This window comes from Callorhinus ursinus, unplaced genomic scaffold, assembly GCF_003265705.2.
Source record: "Callorhinus ursinus isolate GAN/ISIS: 27379988/994484 unplaced genomic scaffold, GSC_fseal_2.0 scaffold8, whole genome shotgun sequence".
Lineage (NCBI taxonomy): Eukaryota > Metazoa > Chordata > Mammalia > Carnivora > Otariidae > Callorhinus > Callorhinus ursinus.
Window position 1 is genome coordinate 38,709,238 of NW_027397070.1, and position 25,586 is coordinate 38,734,823.

Below are 25,586 nucleotides of genomic sequence, written 5' to 3' on the forward strand. Positions count from 1 at the left end.
GGATTAATTAACTAAATAAATAAATTTATGGAAAAAAAACAGACACCATTCAATTTATTATTTTTTTATATATATATATATATATATATATATATATATATATATATATACATATATACACATGTACATATATATTCTGCAGATGAAAGGTGGTATGTGAGGGCGCCTGGGTGGCTCAGTTGGTTAAGCAACTGCCTTCGGCTCCGGTCATGATCCTGGAGTCCCAGGATCGAGTCCCGCATTGGGCTCCGTGCTCAGCAAGGAGCCTGCTTCTCCCTCTAACCCTCCCCCCTCTCATGTACATTCTCACTCTCTCAAAATAAAAATAAATCTTTAAAAAAAAAAGAAAGGTGGTATGTGAATCTCAAACAGGAATGAATTTATAAATACTAAAAAGAAAACAACTCACTCCTAGAAGAAATCTCAACAAACACTACTATATAAATTTTAGTTAGAAATTAGCTCATTGTAGTTAATGTTGAAATATTTTTACTAATGAATTTGAAATATTTTCACTAATTCTTTCACAAACAAATTGGCTTTCATATCAAGATCTGTACATACTTTCTTCAGTCATCCCATTGTCTTTGCAATATGAATCTTTTAGATGAGGAAAATAAGACAAAGTAAAGAGAAATTATTTTCTCATGTTTGAAAGATACCATAAGAAGATGTTATGGTCTTTTAGACCAGTTTATTTTAGTTATTTGAGGGTGTCTTGTAAGGTATATGTTGACAGTAGTAAATCCTAAATCTTATGGATGACTTTATTTTTGAACCATTTTCCTTATAATAATAGTACTGTCTCACTTTCTACATTCAGATTTGTTTTCTTAAGTGGGGCATAAATGCAGTTGAAGCTGATGTGCATGAATTATGTCATATGTCATACTAGCATATGTCATGTGTGACATCCTTCACTCATTCATTCACTTATTTATTTATTTATTAAAGAATGTTATTAGTACCTACTAAGTGCCAAGCACTGCTCTAAGTACTTGGGATACATCAGTGAACAAAATGGATAAAAATCATGGAGTTTATATTTTGACAGACATGGTTCAGACAATAGGCTGATGCTATTAATTAAGAAAATGACCATGTTTTGCTCCTACAATAATTTTTAATCTATTTTTACAACTCATGTAATATGTAGTAATTTAATATTTTGGTTATTTTTGATAGTAGTTTATGAGAATTTAAAGTATTTTATGTAACAAAATTTATGTTTCTGTAGACTTTTATTTCTATTTAAGTTATTATACTTTTGCTGGCTTTGAGTATTATAATTTTTGTTGTAATTTTAATAAAATGTTACAGCACATCTTATTATTTAAATGATTCGTGTTTAGAAAGCTGTCTTTTTTTTGTCACAGTTATCTTTTTAAGTTAACTTTTGCTATGAAGGGAAAGATTAAAAAATTTAAAACCTTGGGACAACTGGGTAGCTTAGTCAGTTGACTGTCCAGCTCTTGGTTTCAGCTCAGGTCATGATCTCAGGGTCCTGAGATCAAGCCCTGCATGGGTCTGTGCTCAGCATAGAGTCTGCTTGGGATTCTCTCTCCCTCTCCCTCCTCCTCCCACCCTCCACTCCCGTGTGTGTGCATGCGCTCTCTCTCTCTCTCTCAAATAAATAAATAAAATCTTTTAAAAAAATTTAATATCTTATTGATATAGCTTGGAAGTAACTAGACTATATTATACATTGGCATATGTTATAACAGCAATTTACAGTATTGCATATGTTGTCACAAACAGTATTATTAACTCAAATGTTAATAGTTAAGCTTCTTTTGCTGACTTACTGAATTAAATTCATCCCTTAGACCATCAGAGTGGATTCATTTTTTTTTTAATTTGCTTTTTAACCAGGAAGCCCTGAATATCTGCATTTTTTTCCACATATGAAAAGTAGACATCTTATGACTGATCTTTGACCTGAAAGGTTGAATATTCCTTCATCATTCTTATGTTTTAGTGAATAGATGAGGTTACCTCAGATTAGAGGAACAGGGTTTTGGGAAAGGATTTTGAGGGAGACAGGAATGAACAGTGGAGTCACTAACAAGAATGTTCTCAATAGGCTTAAGCATAGTTATTAAAACAACAGACAAAATGCCAAGTTTTCTTTTGGATTATTGCTTTTTTAGTTGGTTTTCAAACAATTCTCAGTACAATTCTTTTCATTGTGTGTTTTAACTAGTGAAAACCAGTAACAATGAAGAAAATAATGTAGGAATAGGAAGGAAGTAGAACACTTGTTTGAAGAGATTTGCTTTTCTTTGAATACTTGGCCACTTAGAAACAGCTGAGATTTGAGGTTCAAAAGTAGGAAAATAGCAGCCCTGTGCTAATTTTTGAGGCCTTTTCTCCAACTTTTCTGTCTAGTTTTTAATAACTGCTTAGTGCCCAAGGGCCCATCACAGTCAGTCTTCAATATAGAAATTATTTCTTGTCTTTTCTCTTTTTTTACAAGGAACTCTGTGCCTGGAGATAACAACTTCTCTTATAAAGCTCTGAAATTATCAAATGGTGTTAAAGTTATATCTTTGCCTACAATTTTTTTCCTTGGGGAAAAAACTGTTTTGTTTCTAAAGGGTATTCTAAGCCTGATGATGAAGTGACAAATGAAACCCACAGCCAAGCCTGAGAAAGCATGTGCATGTGTAACTTAAGATGCACAGTGACTAAGATATAACTGATATAGACTTATATTGCAGTTATTGGTATTTTTTAATAAATTCAAGGAAGGGAAAATCTAGCCTAATCTATATGAACCTTTGCTTGTGATATTTGGAGTGGTTACCAGCTGCTTAATGGCTGCGATAACCTTTGCTTAGTTAATATGCATGTCACTTTTAGAATTTATCAGTGACAATTTGCCTGTCACCTGCAGAGTTAAGTAGAGTGTAATGGCAGCTGAGCAGTGAGATGGAGGGAGATGGAGTCGAGATCTTATAGGAATGAAAACATGTTTCTGTTTGAGATAATGGAAACATTGGGCCAAAATATGTAGTTGAATATATTTTGTTTGGTTTTGATTGCTTATTCAAAGATACAGTCTCTTGATCTCCATGTATTGTCTATTGCGCAATGATGTAAGAAGGAAAAGTGATGATGGCACTTAGAGAACTTTCAAGTTTAGAGCTAATTAATTTATCTGGTAGAGCCCTGGTATACATGAGTGATTTAATATGCAGATGTAAAAGCTTTTGCTTTTTACTTATTATTAGGCTGTTAGATTATTTGCCAGCCTGTTGACCAGTCAACACCAGTGTGTTTCCTTTAACTCCATGAATCTCAGCATATGCTATTTTGTATATCCTAAATAATTTAAATACATTTCTTACTCTTTCCACAGCATGTAGAGTCCATGAAGCACAGGACAATAAAGCTTCCTACTCATACCACCAGGAGGATCTCTTTGAAAGATTCACTACAGGACTACCAGAGACACCAATTTGTCTGAAGCATCATGTGTTGAAACAACAGAAGGCAACTACTTTTGCACTAGCTAGAAACAGAGTTATGATGTTTTCATTTCTTTGAGCCAGGGGAGTGAGTTGAAAATCTGAAAATGCGGCCATGGACTGGTTCCTGGCGTTGGATTATGCTCATTCTTTTCGCCTGGGGGACCTTGCTATTTTATATAGGTGGTCACTTGGTACGAGATAATGACCACCCTGATCACTCTAGCCGAGAACTGTCCAAGATTCTGGCAAAGCTTGAACGCTTAAAACAGCAAAATGAAGACTTGAGACGAATGGCTGAATCTCTCCGGTAGGTTCTAAAAAATTGAAGGAAGAGTGATGAAGTACTGTACTTTGTTTATAGTTGCAGGGCTTCATTCAACTATTAAAAAAATACTTAATGATTTCTTTAAACTGCTATTTTTGCAAAACTTTAAATATTTTATTGAGATACTTCTTATATCAATGATATCTCTATATATTTAACAGAGAGAATTTTTCCAGGGTGTCAAATCTTATTTTGTATATTATGTATTAATATTATATGTTAATTTCTATATTAAAATGTGAATTTTAATATAGAAAAACCATGCCATTTAATTTGCTTTTATATTTCATTTATAGTTATCTTCAGCATTTTGATAATTTTGATACATTAAAAACAAACTTTGTATGATTTAAATTAGTGCATATTAAAATTTTTCTTGTATGGACAATAACAAAGACATTTATAATAATTGAGAGGCTGAGTTAGTCTATAACTTATTAAAATGAAGAAACAAAAATTCATTGTTAAACAACTGGATCTGGAATCTAGGGAATTGTTACTGTTGCTACTTCTACTCTATTAAAAGATGTGACATGTATGTTAGAAGGCATCAACTGTTTGGAAAAATAAAATGTTATATTTTCAGGGAACAAATAATTCCTAAATTCTAATTCCTCTGCTTTATATATGAAGGTGATTATCTATTTAGTGTTTGCTGTTTCTCAAGCTAGAGTTTGAAGGTTTGAGATAAAGAGTTGTCATTACTCTAGAGGGTGGTAATTGAGCCTGAGGGAAGTAGTGTAGAGAAAAAGAGCACAAGAGTTCATTTCTTTTTGAGAAACAAGAGAGGGAGAGTGCTAGATTGTGGAAGCTGAGGAGCATTCTGTGAAGGAAGAATATAGTTGGCAGTGTCACTACTCTAAGCCTTTAGAGAAGACTTCTTTGGTTCTCCCATTCCCTCACCTCCCCGTCACCAATGCCCTTGTACTCTTTTAGAACTTACTTCTTTCTCTCAACTTTTTTCTTCACCATTATATTATTTTTGGCCCTTTTATGTTCTATGGAGGACAACACCAGGTGTTAAGTTTACACAGTGAAGGAAAAATTATTCCTGTCATTTGTAGTAGTACCATGTGGTAAAATATAAAGTAACCAGGGATTAGAAAGTGGACAGATAACTTCTTGAATTTATATATCATTTTATTTCCTTTTGGTTGGGAGCCTGGGAGTATCATGGAGAAAGTAGAGTCTCACTCGATGATTTGTCACGAGATACAAAGATTGCTAATTTAGAGGTAATAGTAGCTATCATTGATGGAGAGTTTATCATGTGCCAGGTATGTGCCAAGGGCTTTGCATGGATTATCTCATTGCATTTCATAAATTTCCTTATGAGATGCTGCTACTGTTTTCATAACCATTTTACAGATGAGGAATCAAAGGAATATTAAAGAATTTAATTTTTCTTGAGGGTATACTTTCACAAGTGGTGGAGCTTACTTTGCATCCTGGCAGTATGACTCAAAAGCCTGGGCTGTGATGAGGTGTATTGCCTCTGTGAAGAGAAACCAGAGAGAAGTCAATGATTCAGAAATCTCAACTAAAAGTCTCATGTAGGAGATCACCAAGAGCAGCTGCTGCGCTAGTTGATTTTGGAGTATGCTCTGATTATAGTAAAATCTTTTTCTACATCCTGGGATTATTGTTCCTTGGAAAAGATTCTGCTTCTTAACAATTTAGGCTCATAAATAATTGATTATTTTTCTCCTCATTTCAACTTCAATACTGATACTTCATTTGGCTTATTTCTGACTGCCAAGTGTCATGTTTTTATTGTATGAAAGAAAGCTTGCCTTTAATAATAGTTGTTTCTTCTGCAGAATAATCTTTGGGTCTCAAGTCACTTCTTTGTGTCCTTTTGTGTTGAAATTAAATTCTCAACTACTACATTCAAATATAGAGACAACTTGTAAGAGCTGAGACAGTATGTCATGCTGTAATACTGTAAATACAATCTGAAAAGAGACTGAGTCCATTTTTATATAGAGATAGATAATTTTAGGAAAATAAACAATTCTTTTCCCTCATTAGGGAAGAAAACCACCTCAGGCCCTTCCATCAACTTTATGGGTAGGGCCATTTGTGTTTCAGCCAAAAGGATTGCATTTTAGAGTCCCTGGCATAAAAGTAGAGGTGCTACTGACATTGGTGATTTTTCCCTCTCATTTTAACATTTTGTACCCAATTTGCTATGTCTTTTTCTCAGAAGAAAATGTGTTCGTAAGCTAGACTAAAAAGGAGTAATTCATATGTCTGTAAAACTAGGTCAATTCTTTGGGATGAGGCATATGGATTGGATTTGGAAAGAAGCTTGAAATTACAGTGTTTAAGAGTTAGGACAATAGTTTTAAAAGCAATTAACCAATCCGCCAGCTAGAATTTGCTAATTTTGTTGATTGTACTACACATTTAGAAAAATAATCATTATTCTGGGGGATGCAAATGTTTAAGTACAGTATTTGGGAGGTTGTTCTGTGTGTGTGTGTGTGTCTGTCTGTGTCTGTTTATTTCTGACTTATTGATGAATAATTTCTATACAGTAAAATTCACTTTTTTCAGCATGTAGGTCTATGAATTTTGGCAAATGCTTACAGTTGTGTAACTATCACCACAGTCAAATTATAGAAGAATTCTGCCTCCCACCAGAATTCTGTTGTGCCCTTTTGTAGTCAGATTCTAGCCTTACCTTCTGTCCCTCGTACTGATTTGTTTTCTGTCCTACATTTTATTCTAAATTCTACATTCTTTATTCTGTTTTCTGTCCTACATTTTATTCTAAATTCTACATACTTTATTCTAAAATGTCATATAAATAGAATAATGTAGTATATAGCCTTTTGAGTCCAGCTTTTTCCATTTATAATGTTCTTGAGATTCATTAATGCTATTGTGTGGATTGGTAGTTTTTTCTTTTTTTTTTTCTTCTTCTATTATTTTATTTCCTTTTTAATACTGAGTAGTAGTCCATAGTATGGCCATATCACAGTGTTGTCTTTTTTTTTTTTTTTTTTTTTAACGCATTGACCAGTGAAGGATGTTAGGGTTGTTTCTGTTTTTTGGCAGTTATGAACAAAGCTGTTACAGCATTTGCTCTGTAGGTTTTTATATGAACATAAGTTTTTATTTCTCTTGGGTAAATATCTAGGAGTGGGAATGCTGAGTCATTTTAGTGTATGTTTAATTTTTTTAAGAAGTTGCCCAAAGGTTTTCCAGTGTTCCTATATCATTTTGCATTCCCACCAGCAAAGCTTGAGAGTTCCAGTTGCTCTCACTTTTGCTAGTATTTGCTATTGTAAGTTATTTTTATTTTAGCTGTTTTAACAGATATGTAGTATTATCTCACTGTAGTTTCAAATTGCATTTCCATAATGAATAATGATGTTGAACATTTTTTTTTCATGTGCTTATTTGCCACTCTTTAGTGAGGCGTCTGTTCACATTTGTTACCTATTTTATTATTTTTTATTCATTTGAGAGAGAGAGCATGAGCATGAGCGGGGGGAGGGGCAGAGGGAGAAAGAGAAACCAGCTCCCTGCAGAGCAGAATGCAGAGCTCGATTCCAGGACCCCAAAATCACGATCTGAGCTGAAGGCAGACACTTAACCAACTGAGCCACCCAGGTGCCCCTGTTACCTATTTTAAAAAATTGAGTTTTCTTGGGGGGGCGGAGCAAGATGGCGGAGGAGTAGGAGACCTAGATTTCGTCTGGTCTCAGGAATTCAGCTGAATAGGGATCAAACCATTCTGAACACCTACGAACTCAACAGGAGACCGAAGAAGAGAGTAGCAACAACTCTCTGAACAGAAAAGTGACCACTTTCTGGAAGGTAGGACGTGCGGAGAAGTGAATCCGAGGCGATATTTGGGAGGATAGACGGCGGGGGAGGGGCCTCCGCCGGCCGCTTCTGGCAAGTGCTAGAGCCGCGGAGCACAAAATCGGACCTTTTAGAAGTTGGCTCCGTGGAGGGACGTCGCTGCAGTGGCTAAGCGGGGGGTGGAATCCTCCCGGGACAGTGTGGTCTCAGGACCCTCGGGGTCACAGAGAGACCGGGGGTGCCTGAGTGCGCCAGAGCTCCCAGGTATCGGAGCGGGGAAGCCGGCTGCAGAGACGGAGCAGAGTCGCGGGCTCTCAGCTCGGGGTTGCCATAGACTGTGACCCGCGGCCCAGTTGGGGCACGGCTCCTCCAGCAGGGACCCAGCAGGCGGCAGATCCGGGGAGACTCCCCTTCCTTCCCGGGGAGGAGCGGTGCGGGAACGCACTGCAGGGATCTGCTGGGTTTGGAGACTCTGCGCGGGGTCCGGTACCAGAGATAGCAACGCTCGGTCACAGGCCGGGTGAGCACGGGGCGTGGCCGGAGACCGGGGACACGGAAGTGACTGCTTTTCTCTGGGGGCACACTGAGGAGCGGGGCCCCGAGTTCTCGGCTCCTCCGGGTAGAGATTGGGAGGCCACCATTTCTGCCCTGGTCCTCCAAGGCTGTACGGAGAGCTTGCAGGGAACAAAAGCTCCTGAGAGCAAACCGGAGCAGCTTCCTTAGCCCGGACCGACAAGGGCGGGGCAATTTCGCCTCCGGCAAAGACATTTGGAAACCACAGCAACAGGCCCCTCCCCCAGAAGATCAGCACAAACAGCCAGCAAGCCAAGACCAAGTTGATCGATCAAGGAGAACGGGAGAACTCCAGCGCTAGGGGAATACTGCACATAGATTCATGGCTTTTTTTTTTTTTTTTTAACCATGATTCATTATTTCATCAAAGTTAATTTTTGTTGACTGTTTTTTTTAATTTTTCTTTTTCCCTTTTTTTAACCAACATCTTATCAATCCCTTTTTAAAAAAAAAAAACATTTTTCATTTTTCATTTTTAGAGTCATATTTTATCCCTTCATAGTAGTTACCCTTATTTTTGGCATATATATATAAGTTGTTCTCTCTTTAAAATTTTCAGGTACAGTTTCTTCTAACAGATCAAAATATACCCTAAATCACTAGTGTATGGCTTTGTTCTAGTCTCCTGCCTGATCACATTCTCTCCCTTTTTCCTTTTTTTTTCTTTTCTTAAATCTTCTTTCTTTCAAACAACTTATCTTACCAAGTCCTTTTATAAAACCTTTTATAATTTTCATCTTTACAGTCATCTTCCATCCCTTCATTGTATCAACCCTTATTTTGTACATATATGTCTTTCTTCCTTTAAAATTTTAGGAGGCACTTTTTTCTAACAGACCAAAATACGCCCAAAATCTAGTGTGTGGCACTGATCTATGCACTAGCCTGATCATATTTGATCATATTCTGCTATTTTTGTATTGTTTTGTTTTTGTTTTTATCTTTTTTTTTCTTTTTTCTCTTTCTTTTTTCTTTCTTTCCCTTTCTTTTCCCCTGGTTTCAGGTCTTTTCTGATTTGTATACAGTATATTTGCTGGGGACGTTGTAAACCTGTTAGCATTTAGTTCTCTCATTCATCTATTCTCCTCTGGACAAAATGACAAGACGAAAGAAATCACCTCAGCAAAAAGAACAAGAGGTACTACCATCAGCCAGGGACCTACTCAATACAGACATTAGTATGATGTCGGACCTAGAGTTCAGAATCATGACTTTAAAGATACTAGCTGGGCTTGAAAAAAGCGTGGAAGTTATTAGAGAAACCCTTTCTGGAGAAATAAAAGAACTAAAATCTAACCAAATCGAAATCAAAAAGGCTATTGATGAGGTACAATAAAAAATGGGGGCACTAACTGCTAGGATAAATGAGGCAGAAGAGAGAATCAGCGATATAGAAGACCAAATGATGGAAAATAAAGAGGCTGAGAAAAAGAGAGAGAAACAACTACAGGATCACGAGGGCAGAATTCGAGAGATAAGTGATACGATAAGACGAAACAACATTAGAATAATTGGGATCCCAGAAGAAGAAGAAGAGAGAGAGAGGGGGGCAGAAGGTATATTGGAGCAAATTATAGCAGAAAACTTCCCTAATGTGAGGAAGGAAACAGGCATTAAAATCCAGGAGGCACAGAGAACCCCTCTCAAAATCAATAAAAATAGGTCAACACCCCGACATCTAATAGTAAAACTTACGAGTCTCAGGGACAAAGAGAAAATCCTGAAAGCAGCTCGGGAGAAGAGATATGTAACCTACAATGGTAGAAACATTAGATTGGCAACAGACCTATCCACAGAGACCTGGCAGGCCAGAAAGGACTGGCAAGATATCTTCAGAGCACTAAACGAGAAAAATATGCAGCCAAGAATACTATATCCAGCTAGGCTATCATTGAAAATAGAAGGAGAGATAAAAAGCTTCCAGAACAAACAAAAACTAAAGGAATTTGCAAACACGAAACCAGCCCTCCAAGAAATATTGAGAGGGGTCCTCTAAGCAAAGAGAGAACCTAAAAGCAGCAAAGAGCAGAAACGAACACAGACAACAGACAGTTAACAGTCACCTTACAGGTAATACAATGGCACTAAATTCATACCTTTCAATAGTTACCCTGAATGTAAATGGGCTCAATGCCCCAATCAAAAGACACAGGCTATCAGATTGGATTAAAAAACAAGACCCATCAATATGCTGTCTGCAAGAGACTCATTTTAGACGCAAAGACACCCCCAGATTGAAAGTGAGGGGGTGGAAAACCATTTACCATGCTAATGGACACCAAAAGAAAGCTGGGGTGGCAATCCTTATATCAGACAAACTAGATTTTAAAACAAAGACTGTAATAAGAGATGAGGAAGGACACTATATCCTACTTAAAGGGTCTATCCAACAAGAAGATCTAACAATTGTAAATATCTATGCCCCGAACATGGGAGCAGCCAATTATATAAGGCAATTAATAACAAAAGCAAAGAAACACATTGACAACAATACAATAATAGTGGGGGACTTTAACACCCCCCTGACTGAAATGGACAGATCATCTAAGCAAAAGATCAACAAGGAAATAAAGACTTTAAATGACACACTGGACCAAATGGACTTCACAGACATATTCAGAACATTCCATCCCAAAGCAACGGAATACACATTCTTCTCTAGTGCCCATGGAACATTCTCCAGAATTGATCACATCCTAGGTCACAAATCAGGTCTCAATCGGTACCAAAAGATTGGGATCATTCCCTGCATATTTTCAGACCACAATGCTTTGAAACTAGAACTCAACCACAAGAGGAAAGTCGGAAAGAACTCAAATACATGGAGGCTAAAGAGCATCCTACTAAAGAATGAATGGGTCAACCAAGAAATTAAAGAAGAATTAAAAAAATTCATGGAAACCAATGAAAATGAAAACACAACTGTTCAAAATCTTTGGGATACAGCAAAGGCAGTCCTGAGAGGAAAGTATATAGCAATACAAGCCTTTCTCAAGAAACAAGAAAGGTCTCAAATACACAACCTAACCCTACACCTAAAGGAGCTGGAGAAAGAACAGCAAATAAAGCCTAAACCCAGCAGGAGAAGAGAAATCATAAAGATCAGAGCAGAAATCAATGAACTAGAAACCAAAAGAACAGTAGAACAGATCAACGAAACTAGGAGCTGGTTCTTTGAAAGAATTAACAAGATTGATAAACCCCTGGCCAGACTTATCAAAAAGAAAAGAGAAATGACCCAAATCAACAAAATCATGAATGAAAGAGGAGAGATCACAACCAACACCAAAGAAATACAAACAATTATAAGAACATATTATGAGCAACTCTATGCCAGCAAATTAGAGAACCTGGAAGAAATGGGTGCATTCCTAGAGATGTATCAACTACCAAAATTGAACCAGGAAGAAATAGAAAACCTGAACAGACCTATAACCACTAAGGAAATTGAAACAGTCATCAAAAATCTCCCAAGAAACAAAAGCCCAGGGCCAGACGGCTTCCCGGGGGAATTCTATCAGACATTTCAAGAAGAATTAATACCTATTCTCCTGAAACTGTTCCAAAAAATAGAAATGGAAGGGAAACTTCCAAAGTCATTTTATGAGGCCAGCATTACCTTGATCCCAAAACCAGACAAAGACCCCATCAAAAAAGAGAATTACAGACCAATATCCTTGATGAACATGGATGCAAAAATTCTCACCAAAATACTAGCCAATAGGATCCAACAGTACATTAAAAGGATTATTCACCATGACCAAGTGGGATTTATTCCTGGGCTGCAAGGCTGGTTCAACATCCGCAAATCAATCAACGTGATACAATACATTAACAAAAGAAAGAACAAGAATCATATGATCCTCTCAATAGATGCAGAAAAAGCATTTGACAAAGTACAACATCCTTTCTTGATCAAAACTCTTCAGAGTATAGGGATAGAGGGTACATACCTCAATATCATAAAAGCCATCTATGAAAAACCTACAGCGAGTATCATTCTCAATGGGGAAAGGCTGAGAGCCTTTCCCCTAAGGTCAGGAACGCGGCAGGGATGTCCACTCTCACCACTGCTATTCACCATAGTATTAGAAGTCCTAGCCACAGCAATCAGACAACAAAAAGAAATCAAAGGCATCCAAATCGGCAAAGAGGAAGTCAAACTCTCACTCTTTGCAGATGATATGATACTGTATGTGGAAAACCCAAAAGACTCCACCCCAAAACTGCTAGAACTCATACAGGAATTCAGTCAAGTAGCAGGATATAAAATCAATGCCCAGAAATCAGTGGCATTCCTATACACCAACAACAAGACAGAAGAGAGACAAATCAAGGAGTCTATCCCATTTACAATTGCACCCAAAACCATAAGATACCTAGGAATAAATCTAACCAAAGAGGCAAAGGATCTGTACTCAGAAAACTATAAAATACTCATGAAAGAAATTGAAGAAGACACAAAGAAATGGAAAAACGTTCCATGCTCATGGATTGGGAGAATCAACATTGTGAAGATGTCAATGCTACCTAGAGCAATCTACACATTCAATGCAATCCCCATCAAAATACCATCCACTTTTTTCAAAGAAATGGAACAAATAATCCTAAAATTTGTATGGAACCAGAAGAGACCCCGAATAGCCAGAGGAATACTGAAAAAGAAAAGCAAAGCTGGCAGCATCACAATTCCGGACTTCCAGCTCTATTACAAAGCTGTCATCATCAAGACAGTTTGGTACTGGCACAAAAACAGACACAAAGATCAATGGAACAGAACAGAGAGCCCAGAAATGGACCCTCAACTCTATGGTCAACTTATTTTTGACAAAGCAGGAAAGAATGTCCAATGGCAAAAAGACAGTCTCTTCAACAAATGGTGTTGGGAAAATTGGACAGCCACATGCAGAAGAATGAAACTGGACCATTTCCTTACACCACACACAAAAATAGACTCCAAATGGTTGAAAGACCTAAACGTGAGACAGGAGTCCATCAAAATCCTAAAGGAGAACACAGGTAGCAACCTTTTCGACCTGAGCCGCAGCAACTTCTTCCTAGAAATATCGCCAAAGGCACGGGAAGCCCGGGCAAAAATGAACTATTGGGATTTCATTAAGATAGAAAGCTTTTGCACAGCAAAAGAAACAGTCCACAAAACCAAAAGACAACCGACAGAATGGGAGAAAATATTTGCAAACGACATATCAGATAAAGGGCTAGTATCCAAAATCTGTAAAGAACTTATCAAACTCAACACCCAAAGAACAAATAATCCAATCAAGAAATGGGCAGAAGACATGAACAGACATTTCTCCAAAGAAGACATCCAAATTGCCAACAGGCACATGAAAAAGTGCTCAACATCACTCGGCATCAGGGAAATCCAAATCAAAACCTCAATGAGATACCACCTCACACCCGTCAGAATGGCTAAAATTAACAAGTCAGGGAACGACAGATGTTGGCGGGGATGTGGAGAAAGGGGAACCCTCCTACACTGTTGGTGGGAATGCAAGCTGGTGCAACCCCTCTGGAAAACAGTATGGAGGTTCCTCAAACAGTTGAAATTAGAGCTACCGTTCGATCCAGCAATTGCACTACTGGGTATTTACCACAAAGATACAAATGTAGGGACCCGAAGGGGTACATGTACCCCAATGTTTATAGCAGCAATGTCCACAATAGCCAAACTGTGGAAAGAGCCAAGATGCCCATCGACAGATGAATGGATAAAGAAGAAGTGGTATATATACACAATGGAATATTATGCAGCCATCAAAAGGAATGAGATCTTGCCATTTGCAACGACGTGGATGGAACTGGAGGGTGTTATGCTGAGTGAAATAAGTCAATCAGAGAAAGACATGTATCACATGACCTCACTGATATGAGGAATTCTTAATCTCAGGAAACAAACTGAGTGTTACTGGAGTGGTTGGGAGTGGGAGGGATGGGGTGGCTGGGTGATAGACATTGGGGAGGGTATGTGCTACGGTGAGCGCTGTGAATTGTGCAAGACTGTTGAATCACAGATCTGTACTTCTGAAACAAATAACGCAACATATTTTAAGAAAAAAGGAAAAGAAGAAGATAACAGGAGAGGAAGAAAAGGGGAATATGTCAGAGGGGGAGACGAACCATGAGAGATGATGGACTCTGAAAAACAAACTGAGGGTTCTAGAGGGTAGGGGGGTGGGGGGATGGGTTAGCCTGGTGATGGGTATTGAGGAGGGCACGTTTTGCATGGTGCACTGGGTGTTATGAACAAACAATGAATCATGGAACACTGCATCAAAAACTAATGATGTAATATATGGTGATTAACATAACAATAAAAAAAATTTTAAAAAAAATTGAGTTTTCTTATTAAAATTTGTTTTATTATTGCATTCTTTTTAAAAATTGGGTTTAGATATAAAATTTTAAATATATATGCATATATGATAAAGTAAAAACTCCGTGGCTTAAAACAAAATTTTATTTTTTCTGGATTATTTAATTTGCATTGTCCTCAATGGGGTTGTTTTTCTAGTTTGGGGTCACTCTTGCGACTGCTGCATTGTGGTAAGACAGTCCAGATGACCTCACTTGCATATTTGATGATTAGCTGGGACCATGATTTGGTTCCCTTCCAGTGGCCCAGGTTTCTTATGTAGTAGTGTTCCAAGAGGGCAAGAGCAGAAACTGCAAGTCCTCTTGAGGCCAAGTATCAAAAATCACACAGTGCCTCTTCTGCCACATTTTGTTAGTATATGCAAGTGAAGGGGACACTCCATATTCAGGGAATAGAGGGAAGAACTGCATAGAATTTGTAGCCATATTTAACCTACCATTCTCAAGTCCAGAAGTAATCAGTTAGGTTAAATCATTGTGGTCCTGACAGCTGGAGTTTAGTTTAGACTCTGTTGATAGGTAATAGGGAGCTATGGTTGGGCTTATAGCAGAGGAATGACACATTGAAAATGGTTGTGTAAGATTTAGATTTTCAGGTGGATTTGGGGTGTGTGCCTCAGTGGAATGAAATTAACTAGGAAATATAGTATTAATCTAGACATGAGGTGATGCTGACTTAGATTAAATTAATGGTTGAATTTGTTGGCTCGGGAACCAGGGTACATCTGCTTATTTTCCCTTGTTTTCTGTATGCTCTTATTTGGTATTCCCCAGACATCCCTTTCTTACTTGTTAATTGCCAGCACATTAGGTGAACATGTGGTAGGCTCTTTTTTAAAAACTTAGAGATAATCATTTTCTCAGGCTGCCACCCTTCAGGAGTGCCTTTCCATGCTTCATGTTTGTTTTATCTCAACCTTAAATAATGTGAAGTTACTGTCAGTTCACAGAGTCTTTGCTTCTTGGAATTTGAATCTGCCACTTGCCTCTCAGTCAGGGCTGACATTTAGCAGAAAATACCTAGAAAATTATTGAAACTTGTTCAGAAATCCCTTGAGCAGTGAACCTTAAGTGGTGGGCCATATGTCAGAACTGGATAGAACTAAAGAGTACTTAATTGGCAGTGTTCCTTTTAACTTAAATCCTTTTTGTTCTAGGTTCATTTATTTTTGAGAGTACGACTTTAAAAAATTCAAACGTGACTTTGTGACCAATTAATAAAGTTGTTTGTGTGGTCCAGGAAAACCAAAGAAATTTCTTCCGGAATTTAGACGCTAGCTGTAAACTGTAAATTTACAAACCACAAAGAATATATAATTAATTTATGGCTTATCTGTTTTTCTGAGCTATGTAGTAATTTTCCCAGATGGATTAGAGCCAAAGCATGACTCTTCTGGTGGAAAAATTTGAGGCAACAGAAGCATGGAACGCTGACATGGGTAGAAAGGAAACTGATGTAATGTTTCACAGGTCATATTTTACTTCTTCTATTTGAGAAGCTGGTATTAGAAAGCAGGGGTGGGGGGGCAGGATGCCTTTGTTCCTATTGGTTGATTGGAAAATTTGCTCTAGGCTCTCTTCTCTGTAACTGCTCATCTCTCATGTAGAGAGTGTACTTATATTCCTAGAGCAAGTGAATGGATTGGAATGTATAGAGCACCTGCCATCTACCTATAACCTTCCCTTATATATGTGGCTTTTATTTTTGCAACCCTGCATCCGTTATTCCTTATGCTATTAAGAGTATCTAATTTTTCCTTAGGGACAGTACTGCTTCCCTATGTGAGTATCTTTTTTTTTAAATTTTATTTATTATGTTATATGTTAGTCGCCATACAATACATCACTAGTTTTTGATGCAGTGATCCACGATTCATTGTTTTCGTATCTTAATGAGATTTGTAGTCAAGATTCCTAGCCTTCCCAGTCTGACAAACAGATGCTATCTCCCTGAAATTTTTACTAACTTTTTTATATATTGCTGGATTAAATTTGTCAGTGTCTTATTTTGGATTTTTTTTTTCTGTGTTAACAAGACTTTACCTGTAATTTTTCCTTCTTATGATGTCTTTTGAGTTTTGGAGCAAGGTTATACAGGCCAATTCTGTTCTCTAGAAGGGTTTGTATAAAATCGGTACTCATTCTATCTCAAATCTTTGTTAGAATTCTTACCAGTGAAGCCATTTGGGTCTAGAGTCTTTTGGGGAAGGTGCAGGGTTTGAGTTGGGGAGTGAAAGGGGACATTGTGGGAAGGTTTTAAATTCTGGATTTGATCTTTTTAATAGAAATTGGCCATTCAGATTTTCTCTTTTTTTCTTATATCAGTTTTATAATGGTTTTTCAATGAATGTTTCCATTTTATCAACATTGTCAAATGTATAAACATAAAGTTGTTCATAATGCCTTTCTAATTTTCTTCTCCATACCTGTAATACCTGTAGTAATGTCCCCTTTTTCATTCCTGATACTAATTGTGTTTTCTTCTTTCATCTTTTTTTTAAAAATTTTTTATTGTTACGTTAATCACCATACATTACATCATTAGTTTTTGATGTAGTGTTCCATGATTCATTGTTTGTGCATAACACCCAGTGCTCCACACAGAATGTGCCCTCTTTAATGCCCATCACCAGGCTAACCCATCCCCCCACCCCCTCCCCTCTAGAACCCTCAGTTTGTTTTTCAGAGTCCATCGTCTCTCATGGTTCGTCTCCCCGTCCAATTTACTCCCCTTCATTCTTCCCCTCCTGCTATCTTCTCCTCCTTTTTTTTTCTTAACATATATTGCATTATTTGTTTCAGAGGTACAGATCTGTGATTCAACAGTCTTGCACAATTCACAGCACTCGCCATAGCACATACCCTCCCCAATGCCTGTCACCCAGCCACCACATCCCTCCCACCCCCCACCACTCCAGCAACCCTCAGTTTGTTTCCTGAGATTAAGAATTCCTCATATCAGTGAGGTCATATGATACCTGTCTTTCTCTGATTGACTTATTTCAGTCAGCATAACACCCTCCAGTTCCATCCACGTCGTTGCAAAGGGCAAGATCTCATTCCTTTTGATGGCTGCATAATATTCCATTGTGTGTATATATACCACATCTTCTTTATCCATTCATCTGTCGATGGACATCTTGGCTCTTTCCACAGTTTGGCTATTGTGGACATTGCTGCTATAAACATTGGGGTACATATACCCCTTCGGGTCCCTACATTTGTATCTTTGGGGTAAATACCCAGTAGTGCAATTGCTGAATTGTATTCTCCTTTTATCTTGATAAGAGTTTTATCAATTTTATTTACCTTCTCAAAGAACTAGTCTGTTTTTTTTTTGTTTTATTTGTTTTCTCTCTAATCATATGTCTGTTTCTATTTTATTGATTTCTATTCTTAGTTTAATAATTTCTTATAGTCTCTTTTTCGTGAGTGGTTTTTTTTTTGTTTTTGGGTTTTTTTGCTGTGGTTTTTAAAGCTTTTTCAGAAAAAAATTTGTATCATTGATTTTAAACCTTGCTTCTTTTCTACTATATGCTTGGTGAACTTCAAATTTCTCTCTAAGCACAGTTTTAAGTTGCATCCCATAAGTTTTGACAATATCCTGTTTTAATTTAATTAAAATAATTAAAAATTTAAAAATATTTTCAAATTTCTGTTGTTATTTTTTTCTTTGACCCACAGGTTATTTAGGAGTGTGTTGCTTAATTTCTAAGTGGGCCACTTTCTTCCTTCTCTCCAACTGGGAGAGATTGAATATGGCAAGAGTAAGGTGACAAAGCTTACTTTACATTACTGTACTCAGGGACTATTTTGAATTTGCCTTTATTTTATGTACTGTTGTGTTTTTTCCTGTAATTATATGTATACATATGTAATATTTCAAACATGGGCATTCACTTTGTAAGTGTAAATGTACAAAGTTCCCATTGTGGATGGTTTATCCTTTTGTTCATGTAATGACAAGTTATCACTGTTGATTTGGAAGCAGGTATTTTTGATCAATACTTTTTAATTGAATTTTCAAAATATAGATAAAACTATAATCAGAATTAGTCAACAGTTGAACACAAACAAGTAAGTATAGCTTTCATGTGAATAATCACAGACTATTCAAGTGTGAATTAAATTTGGCTATCATTTTACCAGGGATCCTTATAATAGCCCACTTGCTGAAGATGGTTGGATCTCGGGTTTTTTGTGTGTTCTTGGCTTTAATGTGTGTTTGGCTTTAAATGGCAAACTATGGCTGATGGGACAAATCCAGCCCTCCCTTATTTCTTTGGTTTTTGGTGTTTTGTGTGTGTGTTTTTTTAATGGCTCCCAAAAAAAGAATGGTTTTACATTTTTAAATGGTTGGAGAAGAAATAAATTCCAAAAAGAACATGGAACAGAGGCTGTATGGAGCCACAAAGCCTGAACAGTTTCCTATCTGGCCCTTTATACAAAGTTTGCTGACTGAAAGTTTGTATGAATCAGAATGTACTCATTTTTAGCTCGTTTCTTTCTCTTAATCTCTAAATTGTTATGCATATTGCATGTGAGTATTGACATGCTCTGAAAGTCAGAGTCCAATTATTATTCTTATGTTTTTGCTTATTTTAGTATAAATATGTACTTTTGATTTCTTCTTGCTTTATGCTTTTACAACTATTCCATGTTTTCATGGGTCTGCCTCCTTGAAACAGCTTATATTTAGAGCTGAAATGGGACTTAGGGGTGAGAGATTGGGTATGTTTAGAAAGGAACAGTCTGGTGAAATGAAAGGAGTGTGAGTTTTTCAGATTTAAATTTGGATCTCAGGTATACTACTTACTAAATGATCTTGAAAAAGATTTACAGTCTTTCTGATCTTCAGGTTTTTCACTTGTAAAATGGCTATAGTAATCTCTATTTTGCAATATTGTTAAGTTTTAACAAAAGATTTAAAAGCTTATTGAGAAAACATCCTTTGTATTAGTAGTTCATCAATGAACAGCAATTTTAGCTAATGGTAGTTGATAATCTAGTTTTAGCTAATAGTAGGTAGTTAGTAACCTAAAAAGCACATGGCCTTAAATACTCTTCATAGAATTCAGAATACTTGTTTCCTTTGTTTCTAATAGAATGTCAGATGTTTAGCACAGTTGGATTAGAACTCAAAAACCTGTGTATTCTTTAGAGTACCTCTTTACCTTGAGAAAATTACTTAAGTTCTGTGGGCCTAGAACCAAAACTGAAGAAAGTCGATTGGGATAGGTGATCACATTTGATAGGTCTGTATGTTTTTGTAAAAAATAGTTAAATAATACACTAGAATTGGCTTTACTCCTTATAATTTGGTTCTCATGATTAAATTATATGGTTTTTTTTTTAGCTGATTGATGCTTTTAGGTATAGGAATTATAATTCCCCATCCTAAGCTTTATTTAAAGTATAAGAATTTTAATTATTAATTATCACTACCCAGAAAGGTCTCTAGGGAAGAATGGATCATTCTTTGACAAAGGTGTCACACAATAAAAATACTAAAATCTTAAATAACTCATTTGAAAAAATTTAAACTTTGTGTTTTAATTATTTTCCATGTATAAATGCCATAGAGACAAAGTGAATTTGCATTAAATATTTTAAAATGTATGAATATTTGCGTTTAGGAGCTGGATTAAACATTTTTTACGTAATATCCTTTATTCTTTTATCCTGGTAGTATGGAGCTGATAATAGCTCTAGGCACTTCTTGATAATTGAAGGTAATAATAACAGGAAGTATGGCTGTAGTCATCAATTTCAGTGTTACCTAATTTATCGATGGTACATAATCTAATAGTTGTTTAGAAAACAACTTTTCTGACTATTTCTCATATTTCTTTTAGGCAGACTTATTTTACTATGAAGATGTTTGTTTTGTTTTTGCAGTTCTCACATTGACAGTTTATAATTCATTCAGTTAAAATGATGAAAGAAAATGGTTATTTAGTTTCAGAGATCAGTATTCTAGACAAAGCTGTCTGAAGGGGAATAAATATAAAAAGATTTCAAAATATTATAGTGGGTCTGTGAATTACAATGGCTAGAAGGAAGTATAGAATAAACTAGCACACTGTGCTTTTCTTGTTGTTGTTGCTGGTTCAAATAAAATAAGTTTGATTTTAATTCAGTCCTTTTGTTCTTTTAAACTGTATGCAAAAGGTGTTGTTTGGCAGAGATGTTTCACATCAGAAATGCGTAAGAGATTCTAGTAAGGTTTGGAGAGAAACTAAGGTTCCCCTAATAAATGCAGATGCTAAATTTGCAAATAAATAAAGACAAAAGGGACATTCAGAAGTATAGTTTAATATTAATTCTAATTTGTATTCAGTAGCACATCAAAAATATCTCTTACCACATGATACGTACAGAAACTAGTCAGTGGCAGAAACAGAAATAGAATCTTCCAAGGAATTATAAAGTTGTATCTAATTTTCAGTACACTGCCAACACTGTCATTTTTTATACCTTTTCGAGTTCCTCTTCCCTTAAGTATTTATTCAGGACAGTATGTTTTACTAACCTACCAATAAGGACCAAAATATCCTATAATTACTTCTGCAATTGTTACATGTGATCATAGGTTCCAATATACCAATATTAGAAATGGCCATTTGAATCATTACATCTTTAAATTACACAGATACACCTGTATAAGCATATAGGGGCTATGTTTAATATTTGTTGAATTTAACTATAGTAACAGCTTATAATCTGTATAAATAAATACAAATGGCACATTTGACACAGAAGTTTGCCATGATCAGTACTTGTAGCATTTTATGTGGGTCATAGATCTATAGGAAGAAACCATATGCTATAAGATTAGATTAAGTTATTTGGTCAATCATACATAAGCTTATTAGAAGTGGTGTGGCCACGTGGAGTAGGAATATATGTAATATGTCCAAATGTAGTTTCCATTGGCCATTTAAAGTACCATAAACTGCCTGTGCAAATGTCCACACAAGGTATTGTCTTGCCAACTCTAAAGTCGTTTGTGGTTATACTGTAATCTTTTTATACCTGGAATTAATGTCAGCTTTTTGGAAGAATGTACGCAGTCTATGCATTTCCATTTATGGGACTCTGTACCAGCTTTGGGGTCTTTAAGTTCTTGAGCCAGACCCAACACCAGTAAAGCCCTATTCTGATCCTTAAGAAGTAAGCAAAATTAATTTCAAGATATCTCAATAATAAATATGCCTCTGGCTTCCCAGCATTTTGGAGAGTGTATCTCTCCACAATACTATTAGTATTATAGCCTCTAACACACACACACACACACACACACACACACACACACACACACAGATTGGTTGCAAACTAACCTACACCAGTTGATCATTATTATTTGACTACTTTTGATAGCTCTTGGTAGCTATATTGGTAGCTTCCCCAAACTAGAGGTCATTGAGGAAGACAGGCCTCCTCCCTCATAATTTTGCTAACATTTTAATATGTTACAGTGAGGCAAGGCTTGGATTGAATTCTGCCACATATAGAAACATAATAAGCAGGTGCAAAAACAGTCACACAATCTATTCTGTAACTCTGAAGTCCACACACTCTATCCTTTTAGGTGTTCTTGCAATACCTTCTGTAAAAGGTTCTCTTAAGGCAGTTGTGGCATTATTCTGACTACTGGATTTGGTCAATCTCTGTTCAGGTATCTGAGAATATTTGAATCAATCCCTGGACATTATGGTTTTGGAACCTAAGCCTAATGCCCCATCCCAAAGATTATAGACTACTGGGTTTACTAGATTCTTACATGTTCATAAAGTACTTCTGTAACATTTCTAGATATTTCACATTTTCATGTATAGTGAATTAATTATAACAATGAAATAATATTCCTAGAATCTTCTTAGCTAATAAACTGCCTTTTATTGGAAATAAAGCTGGCTGAAGAGCTTAATATTAATGTTTCCTTTGGGATATTGTATTTTCCCCCCAGATTTATTGAGATATAATTGACACATAACATTATGTAAGTTTAAGTTGTGAAGTGTGATGATTCGGTATATGTATATATTATGAAATGTTTACCACAGTAAGGTTAGTTACTTAATTACGTGTGTGTGGTAAGAACTTTTAAGATCTACAGTATTATTAACCATAGTCACCATGCTGTACATTAGATTCCCCACAACTTATAACTAGAAGTTTGTGTCCTTTGATCACTTTCACCCATTTTTCCCATCCCTCCATCTCTCCACCCCCTGGCTACAGCCAATCTACTCTTTGTTACTTGGAGTTTGACTTTTTTAGATTCTAAGTATAAGTAAGATTACACAGTATTTGTGATACTCTAATTTATTTTGCTTACCATAATGTTCTCAGGGTTCATCCATGTTGTTCCAAGTGTCAGGATTTCCATCTTTCTCATGGCTGAATAATATTCAATTGTATATGTATATACATATTCTTTATCCATTCATCCATGGACAGACACTTGAGTTGTTTCCATCTCTGACTTTTATGAATAATGCTGCAATGAACGTGGGAGTGCAGATACCTCTTTGAAATACTGATTTTATTTTCTTTGGATATATATTCAAAAGTGAAATTGCTAAATCATACGATAGTTCTATTTTTAATTTTTTTGGCAACCTCCATACTGTTTTCTGTAGTGGCTGTACTAATTAACATTCCCTCCAACAATGCATAAAGGTTCCCTACTCTCCACAGCCTTGCCAACACTTCTTATATCTTGTCTTTCTGGTAATAGCCATTCTAACAAATGTGAGGTGATATTTTATTGTGATTTTGATATGCATTTCCATGATAGTGATGTCAGGCACCTTTTATGTGCCTGTTGGCAATTTGTATGTATTCTTTCAAAAAATGTCTATTTAGTTCTGTCCCCCATTTTTAAACCAGCTCTCCTTTCTGTGCAGAGCTTTTTTTGCTTTTTTTTTTTAGTTTGATGTAGTCCCACTTACTAATTTTCCTTTTGTTGCTTGTGCTTTTGGCAAAAGTCATTGCCAAAACTGACATAAATGGGCTTTTCCCCTGTATTTTCTCCCAGGAGTTTTATGGTTTCAGTTCTTAAGTCCTTAGTCCATTTTGTGTTAATTTTGTTAGTGATGTAAGATAAGGGTCCAATTTCATTCTTTTGCATGTGATGATCCACTTTTCCCAGCACCATTTATTGAAGAGACTATCTTTTTCCCTTTGAGTATTCTTGGCTCCCTTATCAAATATCAGTTGACTAAATATGTGAGGGTTTATTTCTGGGCTCTTGGTTCTTTTCCATTGGTCTATGTGTCTTTTATGCAAATACCGTACTGTTTTGATTACTATAGTTGAAATCAGGAAGTGTGATGCTGCTCCAATTTTGTTCTTTCTTCTTGAGGTAGTTTTGGCTATTCAGCATCTTTTGTGATTCCATACTAATTTTAGGGTTTTTTTTTCTATTTATGTGAAAAATGCCATTGGAATTTTGGTGCAGATTGCATTGAATATGTAGAGGGCTTTGGGGAGTATGGACATTTTAATAATATTAATTCTCATCTATGAACATGGGATATCTTTCCATTTGTGTCTTCTTCGGTGTACAGATCTTTCACCTCCTTGGTTAAATCTATTCCTAGTATTTTACTGTTTTGATGCTATGGTGAATGGAGTTTTCAAAAATTTTTCAGATGTTTTGTTATTAGTGTATAGAAACAACTGATTATTGTATGTTGATTTTGTATCCTGCTACTTTACTGAATTTGTTGATTAGTTTTAACAGGTTTTTGTGGTGGAGTCTAGGATTTTCTATATGAAAGATCATATCATCTCCAACAAAAACAAGTTTACTTCTTCCTTTCTGATTTGGATGCCTTAATTTATTTTTCTTACCTAATTGCTCTGGGTAAGACTTCCCCTACTATGTTGAACAGGAGTGGTGAGAGTGGGCATCCCTTTCTTCTTGATCTTAGAGGAAAAGCTTTCAGCCTTTCACCATTGAGTGTGATATTTGCTGTGAGTTTTTCATATGTAGCTTTTAATATGTTGATAGATGTTTCTTATGCACCCAATTTGTTGGGTTTTTTTTATATGAAAGGATGTTATATTTTGGCAAATGCTTTTCTGCATTTATTGAGATAATCATGATTTTTATCTTTCATTCTATTAATATGGTGTATCACACTTAATGATTTGCATATGTTGAAGTATCTTTGCATCCCAGGATATCCTACTTGATCATGGTTGTGATCCTTTTAATGTACTCTTGGATTAGATGTGCTCATATTTTGCTGAGAAATTTTTCATTCATATTCATTGGAGATATGGGTCTGTAGTTTTCTTCTTGTAGAGTCCTCTTCTGGCGTTGGTCTCAGGGCACTGCCTAATAAAAGGAGTTTGGGAGTATTCTCTCCTCTGTTTTTTGAAAGAGTTTAAGAAAGATTGGCATTAATTCTTCTTTAAATGTTTGGTTGAATTCATGAAACAGTGTGGTCCTGGGCTTTTTTTCGTTGTGAGATTACTGATCCAGTCTCCTTACTTGTTACTGGTCTGTTCAGATTTTCTGTTTCTTCATTAAATCTTAGTAGGTTGTATGTTAGTAGGAATTTATCTATTCTAGGTTATTCCCTAGTCTTAAACTCCTTTGAGTTTCTGTGGTACCAGCTATAATTTCTTTTCTTTTGTTTATAATTTTATTTGATCCTCTCTTTATCTTAGTCTAGCTAAAGATTTGTTAACTTTATCTTCTTAAAATACCAGCTTTCATTAATATTTTCTGTAGTTTTTCTGATCTCTATTACATTGATTTCTGCTCTGTTATTTCCTTTTTTCTGCTAACTTTGGTCTTTGTTCTTTTTCTATTTCCTTGAGGTGTAAAGTTGAGTTGTTTATATGAGATGTTTCTTTTTTCTTAACGTAGGTGTATATTGCTCTAATGTTCCCTCTTAGAACTGATATTGCAGCATCCTATAGGTTTTGATAAGTTATGTTTCCATTTTCATTTGTTTCAAGATATTTTTAAATTTCCCTTTTGA

The 25,586-nt window shown here is 36.1% G+C and overlaps 1 protein-coding gene across 19 annotated transcripts in view; it reads left to right on the plus strand.

The window, feature by feature from the left end:
* FUT8 (fucosyltransferase 8) overlaps positions 1 to 25,586 on the plus strand; it is a 346,719-nt gene that overhangs the window by 167,009 nt on the left and 154,124 nt on the right. For all 19 annotated transcript variants that reach the window (XM_025869873.2, XM_025869870.2, XM_073895376.1 and 16 more), the window contains one exon: positions 3,362 to 3,780. In XM_025869873.2, the coding sequence (XP_025725658.1) occupies positions 3,578 to 3,780 (203 nt within the window). In that variant the 5' untranslated portion in view covers positions 3,362 to 3,577. The remainder of the gene's footprint in view (positions 1 to 3,361; positions 3,781 to 25,586) is intronic.